The sequence below is a fragment of the Triplophysa rosa genome, linkage group LG25 (genome assembly GCF_024868665.1).
Source record: "Triplophysa rosa linkage group LG25, Trosa_1v2, whole genome shotgun sequence".
Lineage (NCBI taxonomy): Eukaryota > Metazoa > Chordata > Actinopteri > Cypriniformes > Nemacheilidae > Triplophysa > Triplophysa rosa.
This window is the reverse complement of record NC_079914.1, coordinates 17420256-17440840: the sequence shown is the minus strand read 5'-3', so window position 1 is coordinate 17440840 and position 20585 is coordinate 17420256. Positions and strand designations below refer to the sequence as shown.

The 20585-nt window shown below is 43.7% G+C and overlaps 1 protein-coding gene across 4 annotated transcripts; it reads right to left on the bottom strand.

The window, feature by feature from the left end:
* Nucleotides 1–2398: 2398 nt before the first annotated feature.
* On the bottom strand, nucleotides 2399–11522 carry LOC130549054 (uncharacterized). Of its 4 annotated transcripts, XM_057326203.1 has the most exons (7): nucleotides 11353–11522; nucleotides 11205–11283; nucleotides 8720–11122; nucleotides 5974–6297; nucleotides 4868–5170; nucleotides 4696–4785; nucleotides 2399–2878 (listed from the first exon to the last, which is right to left on the bottom strand). In XM_057326203.1, exons 3-7 carry the CDS (start codon nucleotides 8763–8765, stop codon nucleotides 2769–2771), a joined length of 873 nt encoding a protein of 290 aa, XP_057182186.1. In that variant the 5' UTR covers nucleotides 8766–11122; nucleotides 11205–11283; nucleotides 11353–11522; the 3' UTR covers nucleotides 2399–2768. The 4 variants fall into 4 exon arrangements, with proteins under 4 accessions (XP_057182186.1, XP_057182185.1, XP_057182184.1 ...); XM_057326202.1 differs by having other exon boundaries at nucleotides 8720–11283; XM_057326201.1 differs by lacking the exon at nucleotides 11205–11283.
* Between the last annotated feature and the right edge of the window lie 9063 nt (nucleotides 11523–20585).

Sequence of the window (20585 nt, the reverse complement as noted above, 5' to 3'; positions counted from 1 at the left end):
ATGTGCTCGTTGTTCGCGTGGTGGTGCCACACTGCCACCCCTTGTTACCCTGCTCGTTAGTTCATCACCTCTCCCTCTTTCATTCATCAGATTCCCCAAGCTCCATGTGTTCCCTTTCTGTCGGTCTCTCGACGTTGTGTCGAACCGACAGATGGACGAACCCCATCTGTCGGTTCGACACAACGTCTCGTTCCCTCCATCAGGGAACCGAGGTTACAAACGTAACCGAGACGTTTCTCTGTCTCGTGTCAGACCGTTTTGGTTAATTCTTTAGCACTGCCACAGTCTTGTCTAGATAATTTTATAAGAAGCTGAACTTACCAGTCTTGTCTTGTTCCGCTTCAGTGCATGTAGCCGTCGGCCCTCAGGTTTTCCCGCTGGCGTCCACAGGTCTCCGCTTGCCCACTCCCTCAGCGGCTCTCACGACTCTCCCTCAGCAGACCTCACCGCGTCACCAGTGGAAAACTGGCTGCCCATGCAGGCTTCATCTCTCTTCCTGAGTGGGAGACCAGGAATGTCTCTGCCGGCCGCCTCTGCAGGCGGTCCAGGCCGCCGCACCTGCGGTCTCTGCCCTGTCAACGACCTCCTTCCCCATCGCAGTGGTAGTGCCTGCTGCCCGGCCCTGGACTTCTTGCTGTATTTATTCTCACTGCCCACTGACTCTATTTCTGCTGTTTTGTTCTGAGTTTAATAGTTTTTGTTTGACCCTGCACTTGAATCTGGTCCCGTTCATGACAGAACAACTTTACAAGTACCAAGTTGGAACAGTGCTCGACAATGTGTCGTTTAGTTTTTTGATTCATGATAAAACTCAAATTGTCATAAAATCAAATGACGTTACAGTAAATGACATGAAATTTCATGACATTATAACAATATCAAGAGCCCCCCAAATAAATAAATAAAAGTATTAAAGTTTGACACATTACCACGACAACACTATTTAGGACACCACTGTACACCCCTGTATACAAATTGGACCCTTTTGCCCATCGCACAAAGACCTTTAAAGGGGGGGGGGGGGATTGGGGGGTGGTCCCACAGTGTTTCAAACATTCTGACTTCTTTCAATGTTAAACATGTCATCTCATGCTTGACATGGTCATCTTGTCAAAAAATGAGTTGGACGTATGACGTAGTGTTTCTGTGCGCAATACACTCCCCCAGCGATCATAGGTTTCGGAAGGATCCGTTTTGTAACAACTTGTCTTGTCCCTTATTGGACAATTCTCCCAGAAAAGCACGCCCACGCATCAACCAGCTGGAGCAAGAGAGAGAGAGCACTGCATTCACAGTTCAGCTGTCTGTTTGTTTGTTCACGGCATTTCAGTGATGAATGTTATATAAACGCTGGATTTGGAGATGGTTTGAGACTGATAGATGGAGTGGTGCCAGCGCTAAAAGATGCCGGACATGAACTGCACAAGGTAAGTCAAACTGAATCATATGTCTGTGTTTTGTTGGCAATGGGTGCGCACGTGCTGCAGTTCCGCAAGGTCGTATGTACAGCTGTAACTGTCTTTTATAAATGTGATCAAATTAAATATTCTTCGAATATATGAAATATGCAATACTACTGTCAGAGGTGGGTAGTAACGCGCTACATTTACTTCGTTACATTTACTTGAGTAACATTTTGGAAAATATGTACTTTTTAAGTCAAATTAAAAGTGTGTACTTTTACTCTTACTTGAGTAAATTTCTAATAGAAAATCTGTACTTTTACTTCGTTACATAACTTACATTGCGTGACGTTCCTTCGTTCCTTCATTTTAAAATATGCTTTTTAAAACGCGTTGTTTATTTCAAGGTTGTCGTCTCTTTTTACGGGCATTCCCGAGTGATCGATTCTTTTGAGTCGATTCTTTTGAAAGCATTAATTGAACAATGGGCAAAACCACTTGAATAGGCTAATGAATCAGTTCAAATGATTTGTTCAGTTCGCAGCATGACCTGAATCATCTGAAGCAGGATTACTCACTCCTCGTAGCGCGAAACTTAAGAACACGCAGAACACAAAGAGCGTTGGATGAAGTGGATATTAATCTGTATCTATACAATCAAAACTGCAAATGTGTCATATTGTTTGCCAGCGATGATAAATGCCCGCCATATGCGCGCACCCGCGCGACCTGTTCGTCAGACACAGCAACATGCGCGTTACCTGTCAGACACAGAGACGTGGGCTTGCAGAAATATACATTTGAAGAACAGAAGGAAGAAAACTTGTTGATGGGCGTGTGGTTCACTGTTTACTGTTTGTTTACAAGTAAGAGCGTTTCACAACACACACGTGACACAACACGAGAAAACATGAGCTTTGTTCAAAAATGTGTATTTCATTTAAGAGAGCACTGCAGATGTTCTAGATCATCTTAGGAAATGCTCTTTGTTTAGTTTTTTATGGTCTATTATTCTAAATAAGTTGTGTAAACTACATTGACATCAGGACTAGATGAAATGTACAGAAATGCTCGTCTCTTCTGTGTTTGTCTATTCTTTAGTCTCTCTAGTATATTGCAAAGATATCTGCTTATGATAATTAAAAATGTTGATTAAAATGTAATATTAAAATATTGGCGTTAATATTAATTTAATGTAGTAGGCCTATATAATCAGATACAAAGTAAGTAACTAGCTACTTGAGTAGTTTTTTCATTTCATACTTTTTTACTTTTACTTGAGTAACAATTTCTCTAGTTACTTGTACTTTTACTTGAGTAAAGATATTGGCTACTCTACCCACCTCTGTCTGTGGTGCGTATTAGTCACATGCCAAATTTTGTCCAGAAAAAGTAAAAGAGTAAGTATGCAGGATGAAAACAGTGATGCTTTGCTTTGGAAGCACCACTAAAAGTGACCACATTGGCAGTAAAATCTAAAACAGAGAAACAGAATAATACAATTCTACATTTAGAATTTCAGGAACAGACAACAATAGTACAATAGTTGAAAGACTTGAAAATGCAGTAGGAATCAGTGTCATCATAGATTTCACATGACAGGCAGTTGGATTGTATAATATTGCATAATATATAAAAATAATATATGAATATATTAAAGGTGAAACTGAAAATTCTCTGTGATCTTTTTTGATCAGTGATGGAAAAATCTGAAGGCAATCTGTAATTTTGATGGATTACAATAAAGGCGATTTGTAATTCCCCGTTTTATCATTTCGTGTCATCAGCACGTGATCGTGAATGGACTGAACGTGATTGTGAGCGGCAGGAGGTAGGCTATCGCGAAGGGACATGTGTTTCCTATTCATTAGCTCACTCTCAAATGCCTGGTCTGTTTTAAAAACGCGCATGTGTTCAGCAGAGACTCGAGATGCATATGCATCAGTCACTCCCCACGTCTTTTAGGATATATAATAGCTTTCAGTGAGTGGAAAAATGTCTCTCTCTGCGTTTTCTCTGTTCAGTGAGTGGCAGAAGCAGCACATTTGTGACCCTGGACAACAAAACCAGTCTTATGGGTCAATTTTTTAAAACTGAAATTTTTACATATTCTGAAAGCTGAATAAATACTTATATTGTAGAAAATAAAACTTTCTGTAGATATATGAGTTGTTAGAATAGGACAATATCTGACTGAGATACAACCGTTTAAAACTCAGGAATCTGAGAGCGCAAAAAAATCAAAATATTGAGAAAATTGCCTTTGAAGTTGTTAATCAGGGGCACTGTGGCAGACCATCCACTCACAAAAATAAAGTTTTGATATATTTAAGGTAGGAAATTTACAAAATATCTTCATGGAACATGATCTTTACTTAATATCCTAATGATTTTTGGCCTAAAAGAAAAATCGATAATTTTGACCCACACAATGTATTTTTGTCTTTTACTAAAAATGTTCCCATGCTACTTAAGACTGGTTTTGTGATCCAGGGTCACATATATGACAAAACCACAGCTTACTTGTGAGTACAAAACACTTTTAACAGACACCTGTCATTGTTACTGATTGGACATATGAACATAAACATTTGCTTGTAATTAGATTATTATTTTGTGTCCGACAACAGAAACATTAAATATAAAGTCTAAAATGAAAGTCTAGTGGAACATCTGCTCAGCTGAGAGAGACATTTCAAAAGCATCAACCCTACTGCAAGGACAGTAAAGAAGCATAAATAAATATCAGATATAAATGATAAATGTATATAATACATTTGCTTTGATCACGGCCACTATATTTTGTGGAAGACGAAGGGTTTCTGGGACTCATGTCACAGGCGGCTGTTTTATGTAAATATCTTATTTGCCAATTCATGAGACTTTCTCTTCTCTTAATTTGAATACTTGATATACATTCTTGTTAAATATAGTTTAATAAATAATGCGACTGAGAAAGCTTCAAATATCTCCTGTAATCGGTGATCGGTATCGGATGATACAGCTTTCAGTGATCGAGGATCGGTGATCGGCCCTGAAAATCCTGATCGGAGCACCCCTAGTAGTTTGCCTTTTTTTGTCAAATATTTTTTTCCGCCTGACCACTAGAGTAATACCAGTGGTGAAAAAATAACCTTTCAGAATTTCACACTGGGATCAACTTCTTTATAACTGCAGTCATGAAGAACATAAGACGCAGAAGAAGCTTCTTGTTGAAGAGATTTGATTCTAGTTAAACGACCTTACCATACTAAAGATTCAAACTAACATGTGTCATGTAGGTTTAACATACCTTTTGCAAAATGTTTGACATGTGATGGTCTTTCAGAGGAAAAACGAGGAGAGATTTTATTCAAGATGCCAGGAAAGTCCAGAATCTGATCTGAAAAATAACAGCGATCAGGTGAATATAACCCTTCAAAAAACAGGCAGTAATGATATTGTGGAAACAGTGAAATACTCACCATCGACAGTGACACTGAACGTCTTGTAGGAGGGTTTATGGTTTCTGCTGATCTTAAGTTTATAGACACCAGAGTGATGAGATGTGAGGTGTGTGATGGTCAGATCTCCAGTCAGATGATTCAGTTTCAGTCTGTCTTTGAATCGCTCGTCGTCAGTTAACATGGTGCTTCCAGCCTTTCCGTTGATTCTGGCAATAACAGTGTGTTCAGACCCACAATACCACACGATCAGATCATCTCTGTGTTTGACAATATCAGTGTGTAGAGTGACAGAATGTCCCTCAGTCGCTGACTTCACTTCACCTGCACCAGCCATACAAACCACCACACAGACAGACACAGTTTCCCAGTTTATGACCGCACGACAATGAGCCTGGCCTGGGTCAGTTTGGGAAATCGATCTGCACATCTTTCTCAGCGTTGAAAACAGCAAGCGGACTTTTCCGGAGACGTCTCAATGAGAGACAGAGGTGAATGACAGACCTCTGAAAACACCGACCACGAAACAAGCCGCTGAATGGGTATGATGGACAGTGGAGATGGAGGAGCCGCTTCAACGGTCTGTATAATGTGTTTGAGACACTTCATCTGGTGCAGTAATCATAATATCTTGTTGTTTGTGATGAACCTTAATTTCAGCATGCCGGCTTTGTTTCTTTTCATATGAAATGATTCACACTCACAGAGATACAAACGTATTTTGATGTTTTATTTAATCATTGGAGGACAAAGACACAGATGTTTCGGCTACTGCCTTCTTCAGTGCGTTTTATTTTTTTTTTTTAATTTGATTAACGCACCACAACAACAGATGAAAAACAAGAGCGCAGTGCAAACGACTTGTGGCTTTGTTGAAGCATTTTCTTTGCCTCAGTCAGGCAGGCTGGAAAAAGTGGCTCATGCAAAAAAAAATTGCATTTTTGCTACATTCCAAAAATCAAGTTTGGGAAACTTTGACCTGCGCAGTCGTATCATGTGACGACATGTGACTAGTAGAAAATCAATACGTCACAGTTACAGTGGCACAGTAATACTGATGTAATGTGGTCTGGTGGATTTTTCAAGAGCCAGAACTTTCAGTATTAAAATGAATGTGAAATACTCACCATCGACAGTGACACTGAACGTCTTGTAGGAGGGTTTACGGTTTCTGCTGATCTTAAGTTTATAGACTCCAGAGTGATGAGATGTGAGGTGTGTGATGGTCAGATCTCCAGTCAGATGATTCAGTTTCAGTCTGTCTTTGAATCGCTCGTCGTCAGTTAACATGGTGCTTCCAGCCTTTCCGTTGATTCTGGCAATAACAGTGTGTTCAGACCCATAATACCACACGATCAGATCATCTCTGTGTTTGATGACATCAGTGTGTAGAGTGACAGAATGTCCTACAGTCGCTGACACTGACGTCCCTTCCTCTGCATTACCAGCACCTGAAGAACACAAACAGAATCCAAGTTTATGACCGCACAAAATTAACACTTACATAATGTCCATTATGAGCTGTTATAAACATATGCAATGTCTGTAATCAAAGCTGTCAGGTTTTTACTATAAACACAGTAAACAACACAACGCTTACAAGTAGGAAATACAGATAAATCAAGGGAAAGCTGAAAAACGTGAGAGATTAAAAAAATCAAAGCTAGACAGTGGAGAGCATCTTGAAGGTTGTGGTGGTTTAAGCTGATCTGGAGGCTGGCAGCTCATTCCACCAGACGTCTAGGACGAGATGCCTAGAAGGCAAGGGATGAAATGAGTCAAAGGGATGAAATGACAGGTAAAGCTGTGTATTGTCTGCATAACAATGACATGACCTCATTGCACATGCCTTACTGAATACATCACTGTAAAAAAATCTGTCAACTGGAAAAACAGAAATATACCGTGAAATATTTATTTTCCGTAAAATTATAGATAAGGATATTAAATAGTTTTCCCCATTTTTCTTGTAAACGTGTCGTCATTTGTAATTTTACAGTTTTTGACCGTATTTCACAAACTAAAAAATTCAATCTTAAAAAAACTGGGGCGCCTGAAGTGAACTGTAAAATAAAGGTTTCCCCTGTAAAATTACATTCCCCGTGTTATTCTTGTAAATTTACTATCTTTTCTGTAATTTGACGGTTTTTTTCAAAAAATCTGTAAAAACAGTAAAATCCAGTTTTTACAGTGCACCAGAAAGGTTGTGTATATTGAAAACTGATCAGCTGATGTGACCTTCTCCATGATACCTTGAAGGGTCTGCCTAAGAGACATGAGTTGAATCAGTCGAGCGCAGTATGAGAGTAATGTGCATATTGGAGAGGAGGGACAGCAGAATCTATTATTATTAAAGCACTACTTAAATCACGACTGGTCTCAGAAAAGGAGAGAAAAAACGACAGGAAAGAATTGTGGACAGGAAAACAAATGTCGATGTATCTTGGTTTTCTTGCTTTCTTCTGACATTGAAAACCCTGTTGACAACATAAAGAGATCAACTGAAGAAGATATAGGGGTGTTTTCCCAGACAGGGATTAGATCAAGTCAGGAAACTTTTAAGACACCACCCCTTACAACGTTGAAAGAATCCTGTCAGTGAATCCTCTGGTTTCATCTTTAGCTGTTTAACGTTTAAAACTGTATGTAGGTGAAATACTAATGTAGAATCCACGTGAATGCTTGCGGTATGGCCAAGACACCTGTTGTTAGATATTAACATTTTAGACTGTTGAACTTGGGGAATTTGTTGGTCATGTTAGGTTATACCATATTGTGACATAAAAATTATGGATTGTTGTCTTGTTTACTAATTATAATGTTACTTGCAATAAACATCTAGAAGATGTCTGTCAGATGTGTATGATTTAGAATGGATGTACAACTGCTCTTTCTAAGATCTTTAGCAGATGTTTTTAAGCAGCAGATGTTTTCCAGATCTTTAGCAGACGTATTAGAGACGTACCTGTGCTATCTGGGACATAATCAAACACACACACACACATATATAATATATATACATATAATACTATCTATATAGTATTATGTGTGACTAAAACATGAATAAAGCAAAGAACTCATAAAAAACCTAGGGGGGGGTTGAACGTTCTGACACTTGAAACGCGCACGTGACTGAGCAGAAACTGAAGCTTGTTTTGTCAATGGTCACGTGATTTCTCCGTTAACAACATAAGTTTCGAATCAAGGCTTCTTTCGGCATACCCATTTTTGCTCAATACAAGCAACGAAGCCTCGATTCAAATGCCACATGAATGTCTTACCAAACATAGAATAAAAACAGACTTAATGTCTGGATAAACCTGTCTGACTCGTCAGTCAATGTTTTGTGTAAAGCTGTTTAATGACTGTAGGTGTTGAAGGGACAATTCAACTGAAAATGAAAATTCTGTCAACATTTACTCATCCTAAAATCTATTGTCATGTCAAACCTGTCTGAGTTTCTTTCGCCTTAGAACATGACAACATTTGGGTAATAACCCAAAGATTTCCCCAATCGACCTATTTTAGGCAGATCACACTGCTTTGTGACTCTTAAAAATAAAAGTGTTTCACGATGCCATATAAGAACCTTTTTTTCTAAATGGTTCCATAAAGAACCTTAAACATCCGAAGAACCTTTTTATTTCACACTTTGTGGTAAAAAAAAAGAGGTGGTTCTTTAAAGAACCTTTGACTGCATGATTCTTTGTGGAACCAAAGATGGTTATTTTATGTCATCGTTGTCTACAAAACGCAAACACACATATCTGAGGTAAATTGTAAGTATAAAATTTACTCATGTTTTAAAAATTGAAAGCTGTGATCCAACAATTGAAAAGTAAAATAATGAAGCCATAGACAAAATAATCTTACCATTCAAAATGAAGGAGGATAAGCAGAGGAGAGAAAAGATGAGCATGCTACTGACTTCAGAACAGATGATGTGAAATCGGTGATGTTTGTTTGAGACTGTGTTGGAGACGATAATGTGTCACGTATACACTCACCATCATCACATGCCTATGACAAGCCTGTTGCCGTCAGTAATCAAACACTGTTTTCAGTAAAAACCGAAACAGAAACCAATCACTGTAAACAGGTTTGGTCAAAGATATTCAATTATGGGTACTTGCATACTTTCCCTCTTAATTCCCTGGTACAAAATATCCCTTGAAAGGTTTACTTATTATAAAACAAAGTCACTATTAACAGAACATATTCACATATACATTTCAAATATTTTGGTAATACAAGGTCTTCGCATACATTTATTTTTTTGAATGTTAATTATAGACAACTGTAAATGGTTCTAGCACCATTTGACAAAGTTGCTGTATAGAACCTTTAAAGATAGATAGGTTTCTCTATGAGGAGCCAACATAGACATTTACATTTGCTCCATTACATTTGCACATGAATTTGACTTTTAATTTACCGAAGCTGGAATACATCTAAAATAAAGAAACAAAGACTTTTATAGGAAAAGAAACATTTGTTACATCTTAACTGTGTGAAGACAAACATCAGATGGAGTTGTAGGTTACGCTCGTAACAAAATGTCATGCATGTTGTTTTTAACATTAACTTCAAGAGGGTTTCAAACACGTGACAGCGGTACCAGTTTGGGACACAAGCCCAAGCTTTAAACAATTAGAGAACCCGACTACGCCACCCCAGGACTTGCACCCAGGGAAAATACTTTAAACCATGTAAGACACACAAGTTCAGTCCCTCAAAAGGGGTAGGCATGAGACGTGGGTAAATATAAAAATACACATCTTTATTGATAAAAAAATATGCTAGACAGTCAATTAATAGAGGACGCCAACAGCACCACCACTCCATAAGAAAGCAGAGAACACAAAGTAGACAAACTAATTTGAATAAATTAAAAAAAACCACAGGGCTGGGGCTCCCAAAGGTGGAACTGTAACCAATAGCTTTCCTGTAGCTCAGTGGTAAGAGCATTGCGTTAACAACGCAAGGTTGTGGGTTCGATCCCAGGGATTGCACATGCCTATGTATTAATGTATAGGATAAAGCAATTTAAGTCACTTTGGATAAAAGCATCTGCCAAGTGCGTAAATGTGCACTTTATTCACACACTCTGAGTGTTACACGGCACTGAATGAAGAAGCACCACCACCACAGGACAAGATCCTTTCACCCGTGGGACCCCGGGGCTCCTGCAAATATCAAATGTAATTAACAACTGATGAGTATATTTCAACATGTTACAGTTGTCATTATTTTCATTATTCATTTACTCATAGGTTATAGTCTGATAAATAATGTACAGAACAATATTTTTCTGTGACTTATGTGAGGTGCGTCTGGCGCCTCACCCATGTGATAACCAAAATAGATTATGTTTGCAGAGAATTAGGAACTAAAACCAGCGCAGTCTGACTGAAACTGATGCTTACCAAGGCTTACAAGAAACCAGCTGATTTCTGAAGAAGAGACCGCCTCGAAAACTGAACTTGTTTTGTGTCCGTTTATAAATACTGGGTTGAGGAGAGACGAGCAGGGCAGAGTTCCTGACACAAGACTCGAGTAGTTTTGTGTAACTAGGAACAGACGAACCCAGAGCTCTGTATGCTTTATTCATGTGGTGTTTGACTGAATAAATCTTTAGAGGAGAATTTCTACTCTCCTGAGTGATTGAACACGCGGACTTGAGGATTGCTTTGCCAAGTACAACACAACCAATCAACTTAAAACAATTAAGCATAAATAACTAATGACAAAAACCTCTTTAATTATAAAACAATCAAAAATAATCAGGTTAATTTACTAGTTACCCACATGCGACCCTCAAACAGCTCCGGATTGCCGATAATTGGTCACATGAACAAAACAAGCTACAATAAGAATACTCGTAATGTCACATCCAGAAGATTTCAGGTTGGTCACATGAGCCACGCGGGCAACTCAGTCAATGAAACATGAACACAAACCAAAACTACTACTACTACTACTAATACTAATACTAATAATTTATATATATATATATACACACACAAATAACTTAAAGAAACAAAAATAAAGAGAACTAAAGAAACAGCTCATAAAGAGCAACGCATTAGTTCTCTACAAACGTAGAGAAAAATAAAACCGGGCTCTAAGAGCGTATGGTATCCAAACGAGAGCGGTTCCCTTTAAGCAGCGGTGATAACGGCGTCCAGGCAGCGACACATTACAACGCGACAGATCTTAGCAGCGCGAAGAGACGATACAGCAGCAAACAGTGACGATAGAACGACAGGGAGAATCCTAAAGAAAACACAAAACGGAAAAATTAATACTAATATTAGTAACCCCCCCTCAAAATTAAGGCTGTGCGTGAAGCACCTACCAGAAGAGATTATACCTCACGTGTATTTACAGGTTCAGTCATTTCACCCGCTTGCACAATAGGATGTAAGGAACCATGCCTATAGCATGCAAACGTTACACGCCACTTCGAGTAAATAAATGCAATAACCAGCTCATTATACACATACCTGAACGATGAGCAGTCACATAACCCACAACTGCAGCACGGAGGGCCACCAGAGCAACACCAGAGCAAAGGAAAAGACGCTACATATCAAAAGAAACATTAAGAGTACACTCACACTACAAAAGTAGCCGCATGCTACAGCGCAAAAAAGAAAAGTCGGACGTGACGCATACCAGGCTACAACCAATACCCGTTAAATAACATGCCACACTCGCTGATAGGCTAACATAGCTGTCACTCACCAAATCTCATTACACACACGAGACAGAAATGCCCTGCACCCTTCACAGTGTTCACTAGGTCTGCCCTTCAATGTGAGCGTGACAAAGTGGTGTGTGCTTTAGATTCAATTTAACTTCTATCATTTTACACCCAAGATCACTCTCTCTAAGCATTTAGAGTCGTCCTCTAGGTCTCTTCGTCTCTACAACAACGAAAGAACCAAAAAAATTGAAATCCAAACTAAACACATACATGCTCCAAACAGAGAGCGGACATCAACGATATTCATCAGCAAACACAATGACGTTTCTAGTTTTAGTTTTCCACATTCATTGTTTTCAAAAAACACACATGACGTACGTGTCATACAATACCTAACAAAAGCAGTTTAGCTCAAAGAATTGTTTACAATTTGACGAAAATGTCTGTTTTTATTGAAAATATGGATATAAAAGACATACAAAAGGGCGCACAGTGAGTGTTTATATTACAATTATGCACCCAAACATTTTGTGAGGGCAAAAGCCAGATGGTGGTGGAAGAGAAATCAAGTCAACATTCTGTAGTTTAATTTGAACCACATTTACAGACTGTTTGTCTTTCAGTGTTCTTGCTAATAATCACTGAACTTCTGCTTGTATCGAAAGACTTTAAAGAAACTGCGGTCACACAGTTACAATCAAAGGGAACCGTGAAATGACTTCTTTTCCAGTGCACAGCCTTTTATTGTTGTACTTGTACATTAAAGTTGTTTGCTTTGATTTTATCAGGTCTCAGTCACCTGTTAACTGGTTTCAAAGGGGTTCTGCTAAAATTTCACCTTGTTAGGTATAGGCCTGCAAAGATGAGTTTTTCTAGCCACGATAATTTCCATGCAACGAATCGCTTTGTTTAATTTGCATTTTTTTCAATTTCCAATTTAAATGATGCCTTGAGGTCATTATGTGGTCATTTAGATGCATCGGACTATTACTTTCAGTAGCCATTTTTCACAATGTTTTCATATAAAAGATGTGAAAGAAACTAAACATGCATGTCTGCAGCACACCCAGAATTGATGTGTTTTTGTGATTTAAAGCCAACAAGCAACATTACTTACATATTTACGAAAAGCCGTTTCAAGTGACGCACAAAAGGAACAGAACTAAAATAAATCTCGAGTTGTTAGATGACATTCTGAACTGTCACTTACGCTTGTACTTCCTCCAACAACAGTATTTTAAACACAAACACATTTCAGACAGTAACGCACCCTATACTGTGTTTTGGTCTGAGAGTATGAGGCAGTGATGTTTACTTTATTTAATTTAGGTTTATCCATCCTAATCTGCCTTGACAGGCAAAATAAATCCATTTCATTTAGGAATTATTCACAGCTAAGTAGCAATAGATAGCAATTGAGATTTGTTTCAGCGAAAGAGAAACTAAAAGTCATTTCTGTGTAAACAGGTGTGTCTTCCTTATACAAACATGCCCCTGTTCTCTGAATAGTGCTTTTAATAATGCCTGGATTTGAAAATAAACATGCTTTTATGGATACACATAGGGCTGGGCGATATGGCAAAAAAGTAAACTCGATAGTTTTTTTCTATATTGATCGATAACGATATTTATTTCGATATATATTTAATTAAAAAACTATTTAAAATAATCTATTTTAAATACAGTTTATTAACAAAAGTGAACCTTTAACCAGTTAAAATTCAATTAACTGAATGCACTGTTGCAACACAGAGGATATTAGGCCATAAACAACATGTACCAGTTCATTCAGTCTCATTTTGACTCCATTGACTCGTTAAGTAAAGGGAGTGTTCATTCAGTACATTCAACCAATGAAAGGGCTCCGTTACTGGTACATTCGAACGCTATTGGCTCAGCACCTGCGCACATACATAACGCTTCAATAATGTCTTGCTCGAGTAGTGTGATTCATTCAATGCATTCAGTGAACCTTAAAGACATCTCACATAAACTGTAGTACATTTCTTTAATCATGCAAGCATCTTACATACAAGGTTCAATATTTTAACGTGCACACAAACTCACTTCATTACATCTCTGATCTGTACAGGGCAGCGCTGGTTTGTTTCATATGTACCAGCTCATGTTAGCAGATATGTTAACGATGGATATAAAAACGTTTGTGCTTGAGTTTCGAAGTAATTCGCTTGCAATTGCGCCTCAAGTTTGTTTTGTTTAACCGGCGATTGCGGAAAAAAAATAAGACACTTGATAAACCGCGTGATGACAACTCGAGGTTAGTTTCACCTTTGTTTCCGCTTCCAGTCATGTTTTCCTCCTCATGTTGAGTTTTCTTTGCCAAGTGCAGTATGAAATGGACTTTTTACTTTGACGCGCATGATAAAAGCTGCACGCTGACTGACTGTTGTTGTGTTTATTTCTGCGTTCTGTTAGACTGTAAGATTAATCCATATCGAGTCAAAATGCCAATAGCTTATCATCGTTTTTGAAATACATTCTATCGCGATTCGATATGATATCGTTTATCGGCACAGCCCTAGATACACCCTAACCTCCTTTGCTTTGATCTCATGCAGTTGGGCCTAAATCACAGGTCACGACACTAAATACATGTGTAAAGGGGGGGTGAAATGTTTTCAGCTTCCAGACCGAATAGTGGTCATGGTGTGACGCTCATGTGGTTAGATAAATTCAAACAGCCACAACAGAGAATAGGCTTGTTCGACTTGATGCGGCACCGCAAAATCCGACAGGCTGATGACATCAAAGTACCGCGAGAGGGATTCGAATCCAAACATTTTATGGTTTTTCGAATGGCTCTCGCGGTACTTTGATGTCAGAAAAAAACTGCCTACCTAGGTTTTAATTTAGTCTTTGAGCAAGAACATACCTGTCAAGACCACGGGGAGGACAGAGAACCCAGATGCAGACAGCAGGTAAAGGGTTAACCGAGACTTTATTTAAACAAACAAAAACCCACGATGGGGAAACGCGATTAACAAAACAGAACTCAAACTAAACGTCCCACAAGGGGACAAAAACAAACAAGCTCCAAAAATGATAAATAATAAGTCCAAGACACGACTGGGTACAGCAAACAGTAACAAGGTAATCCAAAACCATTGATTAGGGTAAGGCCAGGTACGACAATGAACCAACAAAGGACAATGAGAACTTGGGCTACAAAAAGGGAACACTAACGAGGGAAGTTAACAAGGGGCAGGTGAGGAGAGTCAAACACTAACGGGAAGATTACACGGGGCAGGTGAGGGACATGAAACACTAATGGGACAATGATGGGGAAACAAGGGGCCGGGGCCAAAGCATGAGACAAGAAGACACGTGGCGCAATGTCATAACAAACAGCCATGTGTCTCCACACAAGACATAACACACACAAGACATGGTACTGTCATGACCCTGGCCACAAAACTAGGAAACGTCTCTGGTTACTGTCGTAACCTCGGTTCCCTGAGAAGCGGGAACGAGACATTGCGGAAGCTTCCGCATATGGGAACTCCTCCCTTCTCACCTCTCCTGAAGTCTTATTGGATAACGCCAGTGAAACTGGCCAATTGTCGCGCTCGCAACCGAATGTAATTACTGGCGACCAGACAGTATAAATACAGTGCACAGTGACAATACCTCAGAATCTGCGAAAGAACGCCTCCAAGGCTGACACGCGACGAACACGGCGGCTAGCGCAATGTCTCGTTCCCGCTTCTCAGGGAACCAAGGTTATGACAGTAACCGGAGACGTTCCCTATCGAGAGCGGTCTCTCGACATTGCGGAAGTTTCCGCATATGGGAACTGTATACAATCCCGCCGTGATAGTAGCAAGACAGCCATAACCGACCGCATACACTCACCAGTGTTAAGCACACAGATGAACCAATCGCGAAGTCGCCTTGAAAGGCCCGCAGCTGATTGGCTGAGACAGACCAATGAGCTGCAAGAACGGTCTTCTACAAAATTTGCATATCTCTGCCAAAGAAATGAGAGGGCTGCACTGAGACAGCGCAGACTCCACAATAGTAAAAGTCAGCACGGAAATCCGGGCAGATATAATGCAAGTCCAGTAACACCAAGCACAGAGTTAACAGTAACACGGTAACAACTGCACAATATAGGAGGTCAGCAACTAGGTAACATTGAGCTGTCCGTACTCACCGAGAGGACATGCGAGGCAAATGAGGATACATCCAGCCTGTAGAATCTGGCGAAGGTGTTCTGTGAAGACCAGCCAGCCGCACAACAGATGTCCTTAATAGAAACGCCTCTAGCCCAAGCCCACGAAGAGGCAACAGCCCTAGTTGAGTGAGCCCTGACGCCGAAAGGGCAGGCCTGCCCTTGACTCTCATACGCCAGGTTGATAGCGTCCACCACCCAGTGAGAGAGCCTCTGTTTAGAGACAGCCCGACCTTTAGTCCCCCCGCCGTAGCACACGAAGAGCTGATCAGACAGCCGAAACCCGGCCGTACGATCAATGTAAGCCCTCAAAGCCCTAACCGGACACACAGCCCTCTGAGCGTCAGCATCACACGAGGCAGATGACTTGGAAGACAAAGCGGGCAACGAAATAACCTGCTCTCTGAACAGGGTAGACAGGAACTTAGGCACATAACCCGCCTTCGGCCGTAGAGTGACGCTGCAGTTGCCGGCCCCAAAACGAATGAAATCCACGCCAATAGAAAGCGCACATAAATCCCCAATGCGTTTTGCCGAAGCAAGAGCGAGAAGGAGAACGGCTTTAAGAGAGAGCTCCCTTATAGAAACAGCTTCCAACGGCTCGAACGGGGGCAGAGAGAGAGCCCTCAGCACCAGAGACAAATCCCACGGAGGTACTGAAGGAGATCGTGAGGGAAACAGCCCCCGAGCTCCTCTCAAAAATCTGACCACCAATGCATGCCTACCGATCGATTGCCCATCAACCGGGGAACGAAACGAGGTGATAGCAGCCACATAAACCTTCAGCGTGGACGGGAGGCCACCATTATCCATCCTGTATTGTAGAAAGCGTAACACATCAGACACAGGACATGACACCGGGTCTATACCGCACTCAATACACCACTTCTTAAATACATCCCATTTCAGAGCATATAAGCGTCTAGTGGAAGGCGCCCGAGACTCCGCAATAGTGTCAAGCACTCTCTGAGGGAGGGGTTCTAAGACCCCTGAAGCGGCCAGGCATGGAGGCTCCACAAATCCGGGTTGGGGTGCCAAATCGAGCCGTTCGCCTGAGATAACAGGTCGCCCCTGAGGGGAATCCACCACGGAGAGGACACCAGTAACTCTCTCAGGTCCGGGAACCACGGCTGATTCGGCCAAAACGGAGCAACGAGGATCACCGACGCTCTCTTCTCTCTGATCTTGCCCAGCACAAGGGGCAGAATCTTCACCGGAGGAAAAGCGTAAAGCCGGGCGTCCGGCCAGTGCGTCGTCAGGGCGTCCGTCTCCCTGGGAGAGCGCGGCAGCGAGAAGAATAGCGGACAGTGTGCATTCTCGCTCATCGCGAACAGATCCACCTCCGCCTTCCCGAAGCGATCCCAGATCATCCGTACTGAGTCGGGGTGAAGTCTCCATTCCCCTTGGGAAAGACCTCCCCTCGAGAGCATATCCGCTCCGCAGTTCAAATGACCAGGGATATGCGCTGCCCTGATGGAAAGCAGGTGCTGGTCTGCCCACAGCAGCAGCCTCGCAGCCAGCTCGAAAAGGGCTCTGGAGTGAACCCCTCCTTGGCGATTGATGTACGAAACCACGGACGTGTTGTCGGTGCGAATCAATACTGCAGAGCTAAGAACACCGCCATCAGCTCCAGCCGATTTATGTGCCAACTGCTCAGAGACGGCGACCACAGACCCGACGCCGGCCTGCCTTCGCACACTGCACCCCAGCCCGAGGAAGACACATCCGTCGTTATCACCGTGCGCATTGTCACAAGCCCCAGGGGAACGCCCTGGCTGAACATGCTCCAGTCGCGCCACGGTTCCAAAGCACTGAGGCATCTGTGAGTTATCCTCACGCGCGCACGACCCGAGGACCATGCTCTCCGTGGAACTTGAGTCTTTAGCCACAGCTGCAGAGGACGCATGTGCAAAAGACCCAGGTGGCAGACTGGTGATGCTGACGCCATCAGTCCCAGAAGTCTCTGAAATACCCTCAGCGGAACGGACCGGTCCAGGCTGAAGGCGCGCAGTGTGGCGGAGATGGACTCCAAGCTCTCCTGAGAGAGGCGGGCGCGCATCTCCACTGAGTCGAAACATACCCCTAGATATGTTATAGATCGACTCGGCAGAAGCTTGCTCTTCGGCACGTTCACCCGCAGCCCCAGGAATGACAAGTGACGAAGCAGCGTCTGCGTATGACTGACAAGCACATCTCTTGAATGGGCTAGAAGCAGCCAGTCGTCCAGATAGTTCAGAATGCGCATACCACACGCTCTGAGAGGGGAAAGCGCTGCGTCCACGTATTTCTAGAACGTGCGTGGAGCCAATGCCAGTCCGAACGGCAGCACAGCGAACTGGTACGCCGCTCCATCGAACGCGAACCGCAGGAAGCGCCGGTGGCTCTGGGCTATCTGAACGTGAAAGTATGCATCCTTCAGATCCACGGACGCAAACCAGTCCCCGGGACGAACTTGCGCCAGGATCTGTTTTAGCGTAATCATTCTGAACACCCTCTTGTGAAGCGCTTGGTTGATGGGTCTCAAATCCAAAATAGGACGGAGTCCGCCATCTCTCTTGGGCACCACAAAATACCGGCTGTAGAAACCGCACTCTACCTCACTTGGAGGAACCCGCTCTATCGCTCTTTTCCCGAGCCGGCTGTGAATCTCCTGTCTCAGCACCGGAGCGTTGCACGGCAATGTGAGTGATGGAACAACTCCGCTGAAGCGGGGGGGCCTGCGTCTGAACTGAAGGGAATACCTGTGTTCTATCACATTTAGCAGCCACGGAGAGATACCCGGAATGGCTTTCCACGCACTCAGAAACATGCATAGCGGCCGAATTACCTTGGGCGATACAGCTTGCTGATATTCCGGAGACGCGCTCTGCCCTCGCGAGGCTAATTGCACTGGCGGGGGAATGTGAAGCGCGTGAGGCTCTGGCCGCCGCTCGCCCACGGGAGCTACCGTAACATATTCTAACTGTGGCTTCGCGCTGCACCGTGGCAGGGCAGGGGACACAGTGTGGTGTGAGTGAAGGGGAGAGAGCTCATTTTGTGAGGAGGTAAGTGCTTTTAATACATGTACACACACAACATTTTGAGCATTGCAACAATCGCCCGCAACAGTTGGGGAAACAAGATGCAAACGGCGCCGCTTGAGCACCGGTCTTCTCACGAACTCTCCCCTCTTCTCTGCAGACCCGTCAGGAAGGCGGCTTGGCAGCCGAAGACGATCCGCTATCGCCTCGATGACCTCTCTTCTGCCCGTACTTCTTCCTAGCTGGGGCAGACCACTGCTTAGGCTGGACGTCCGGTCCAGGGTCTCGGGGAGCCGAAGCCGCAGCAGCGGGCTGCTTAGCCGGCCTGTGGGAAGAGTGCGAAGCAGACGAGGATCTCGCTCTCGGCGCCGGCTGCAACGAACGGCGAGGAAGCACGTCGCTCATGGCTTTTGCGCGCTTCTGCGCCTCCGCGAAGCGCTCCGACACCGACTCCACGACATCCCCGAAGAGACCAGAGGGAGTAATGGGAGCGTTGAGCAGCGACTTCCGGTCAGCGCTTCTTGAGGTCCGCCAGCGTCAGCCACAAATGGCGGTGAAGGACGACCATGAAGCCCATCGACCTGCCGATAGCCTGTGCGGTGCTCTTCGTCGCCATCAGCGCGAAGTCCGTCGCCGCCCTCAGGTCCTTCACAGCTTCCGCATCCAAGGCGCCCCCATCCAGCGCTTGCAGAATCTTCGCCTGAAAGACCTGTAGAACCGCCATCGAGTGCAGCGCGGAGGCTGCCTCCCCGGCGGAGGTGTACGCCTTGTCGAGGTGGGCGGTAAACCTGCACGGCTTCGACGGCAGACCTTGTCCCGCGCTCAGCAAAGAGGAGGAGGGGCACAGATGTACAGCGAGGGTCTCCTCCACGGGCGGCATGCGGGTATAACCGTGGGCCTCCGCCCCGTCCATGTGGGCGAACATAGCCTGTGTGGCAGCGTGGACTCGCGCTGATTGAGGGGCCGTCCACGACTTAACCACGTGCTCGTACACATCAGGGAAAAAAGGAGTATTTGAAAATACCAGGAATCGAGCTTACTTTTAGCTGGCTCCTCCGGGGCGCTCCAGTTAAGGTCGAGCTCCTTAATGGCCTTTTCCTGCACCCTCACGAACTCCTCCTGGAGGTCTGGGGTGCTCTCCGAGTCGTTGCGGTCCCGCTCCGACTCCACTCAGTCCTTCACCGAGGCCGAGATGGACATAGAGTCGTCGTCTTCCTCGTCGAGGCCGAAGGAAATGGCATCCGCAACAGCGGGAGGGGGACGAAGGCTCTCCTCAGTGAAAATGACCGGGGAACGAGGCGACGGCAGAGGACGGCGGCCCTGAGCCGGGTCGTCGTCGTCGCCGCCACCGCCACCACGTGGCATGGGTGGGCCCACCAGCGGCCCTTTGGCGGCAGTGGGCCTCGACCCGAATAATCCTCGAGCAACGTTCCTGCGAGTCCTCAAGGCAGGTCAGCACAGTGCGCGCAATCAGACTCTCCGAACGCCGCCTCAGCGTGGGCTAGGCCCAGGCAGGCGATGCAATGCTCGTGCATATCCTGCGGGTCAATGGGACCCGCGCAAAGACAACAGAAGGCGGCCATCTGATGAAGAAGCTTCTGACGATATCAACGATGGCAGCGTGAAAGAGAAGATTCTGAGGTATTGTCGCTGTGCACTGTATTTATACTGTCTGGTCGCCAGTAATTACATTCGGTTGCGAGCGCGACAATTGGCCAGTTTCACTGGAGTTATCCAATAAGACTTCAGGAGAGGTGAGAAGGGAGGAGTTCCCATATGCGGAAGCTTCCGCAATGTCGAGAGACCGCTCTCGATAGG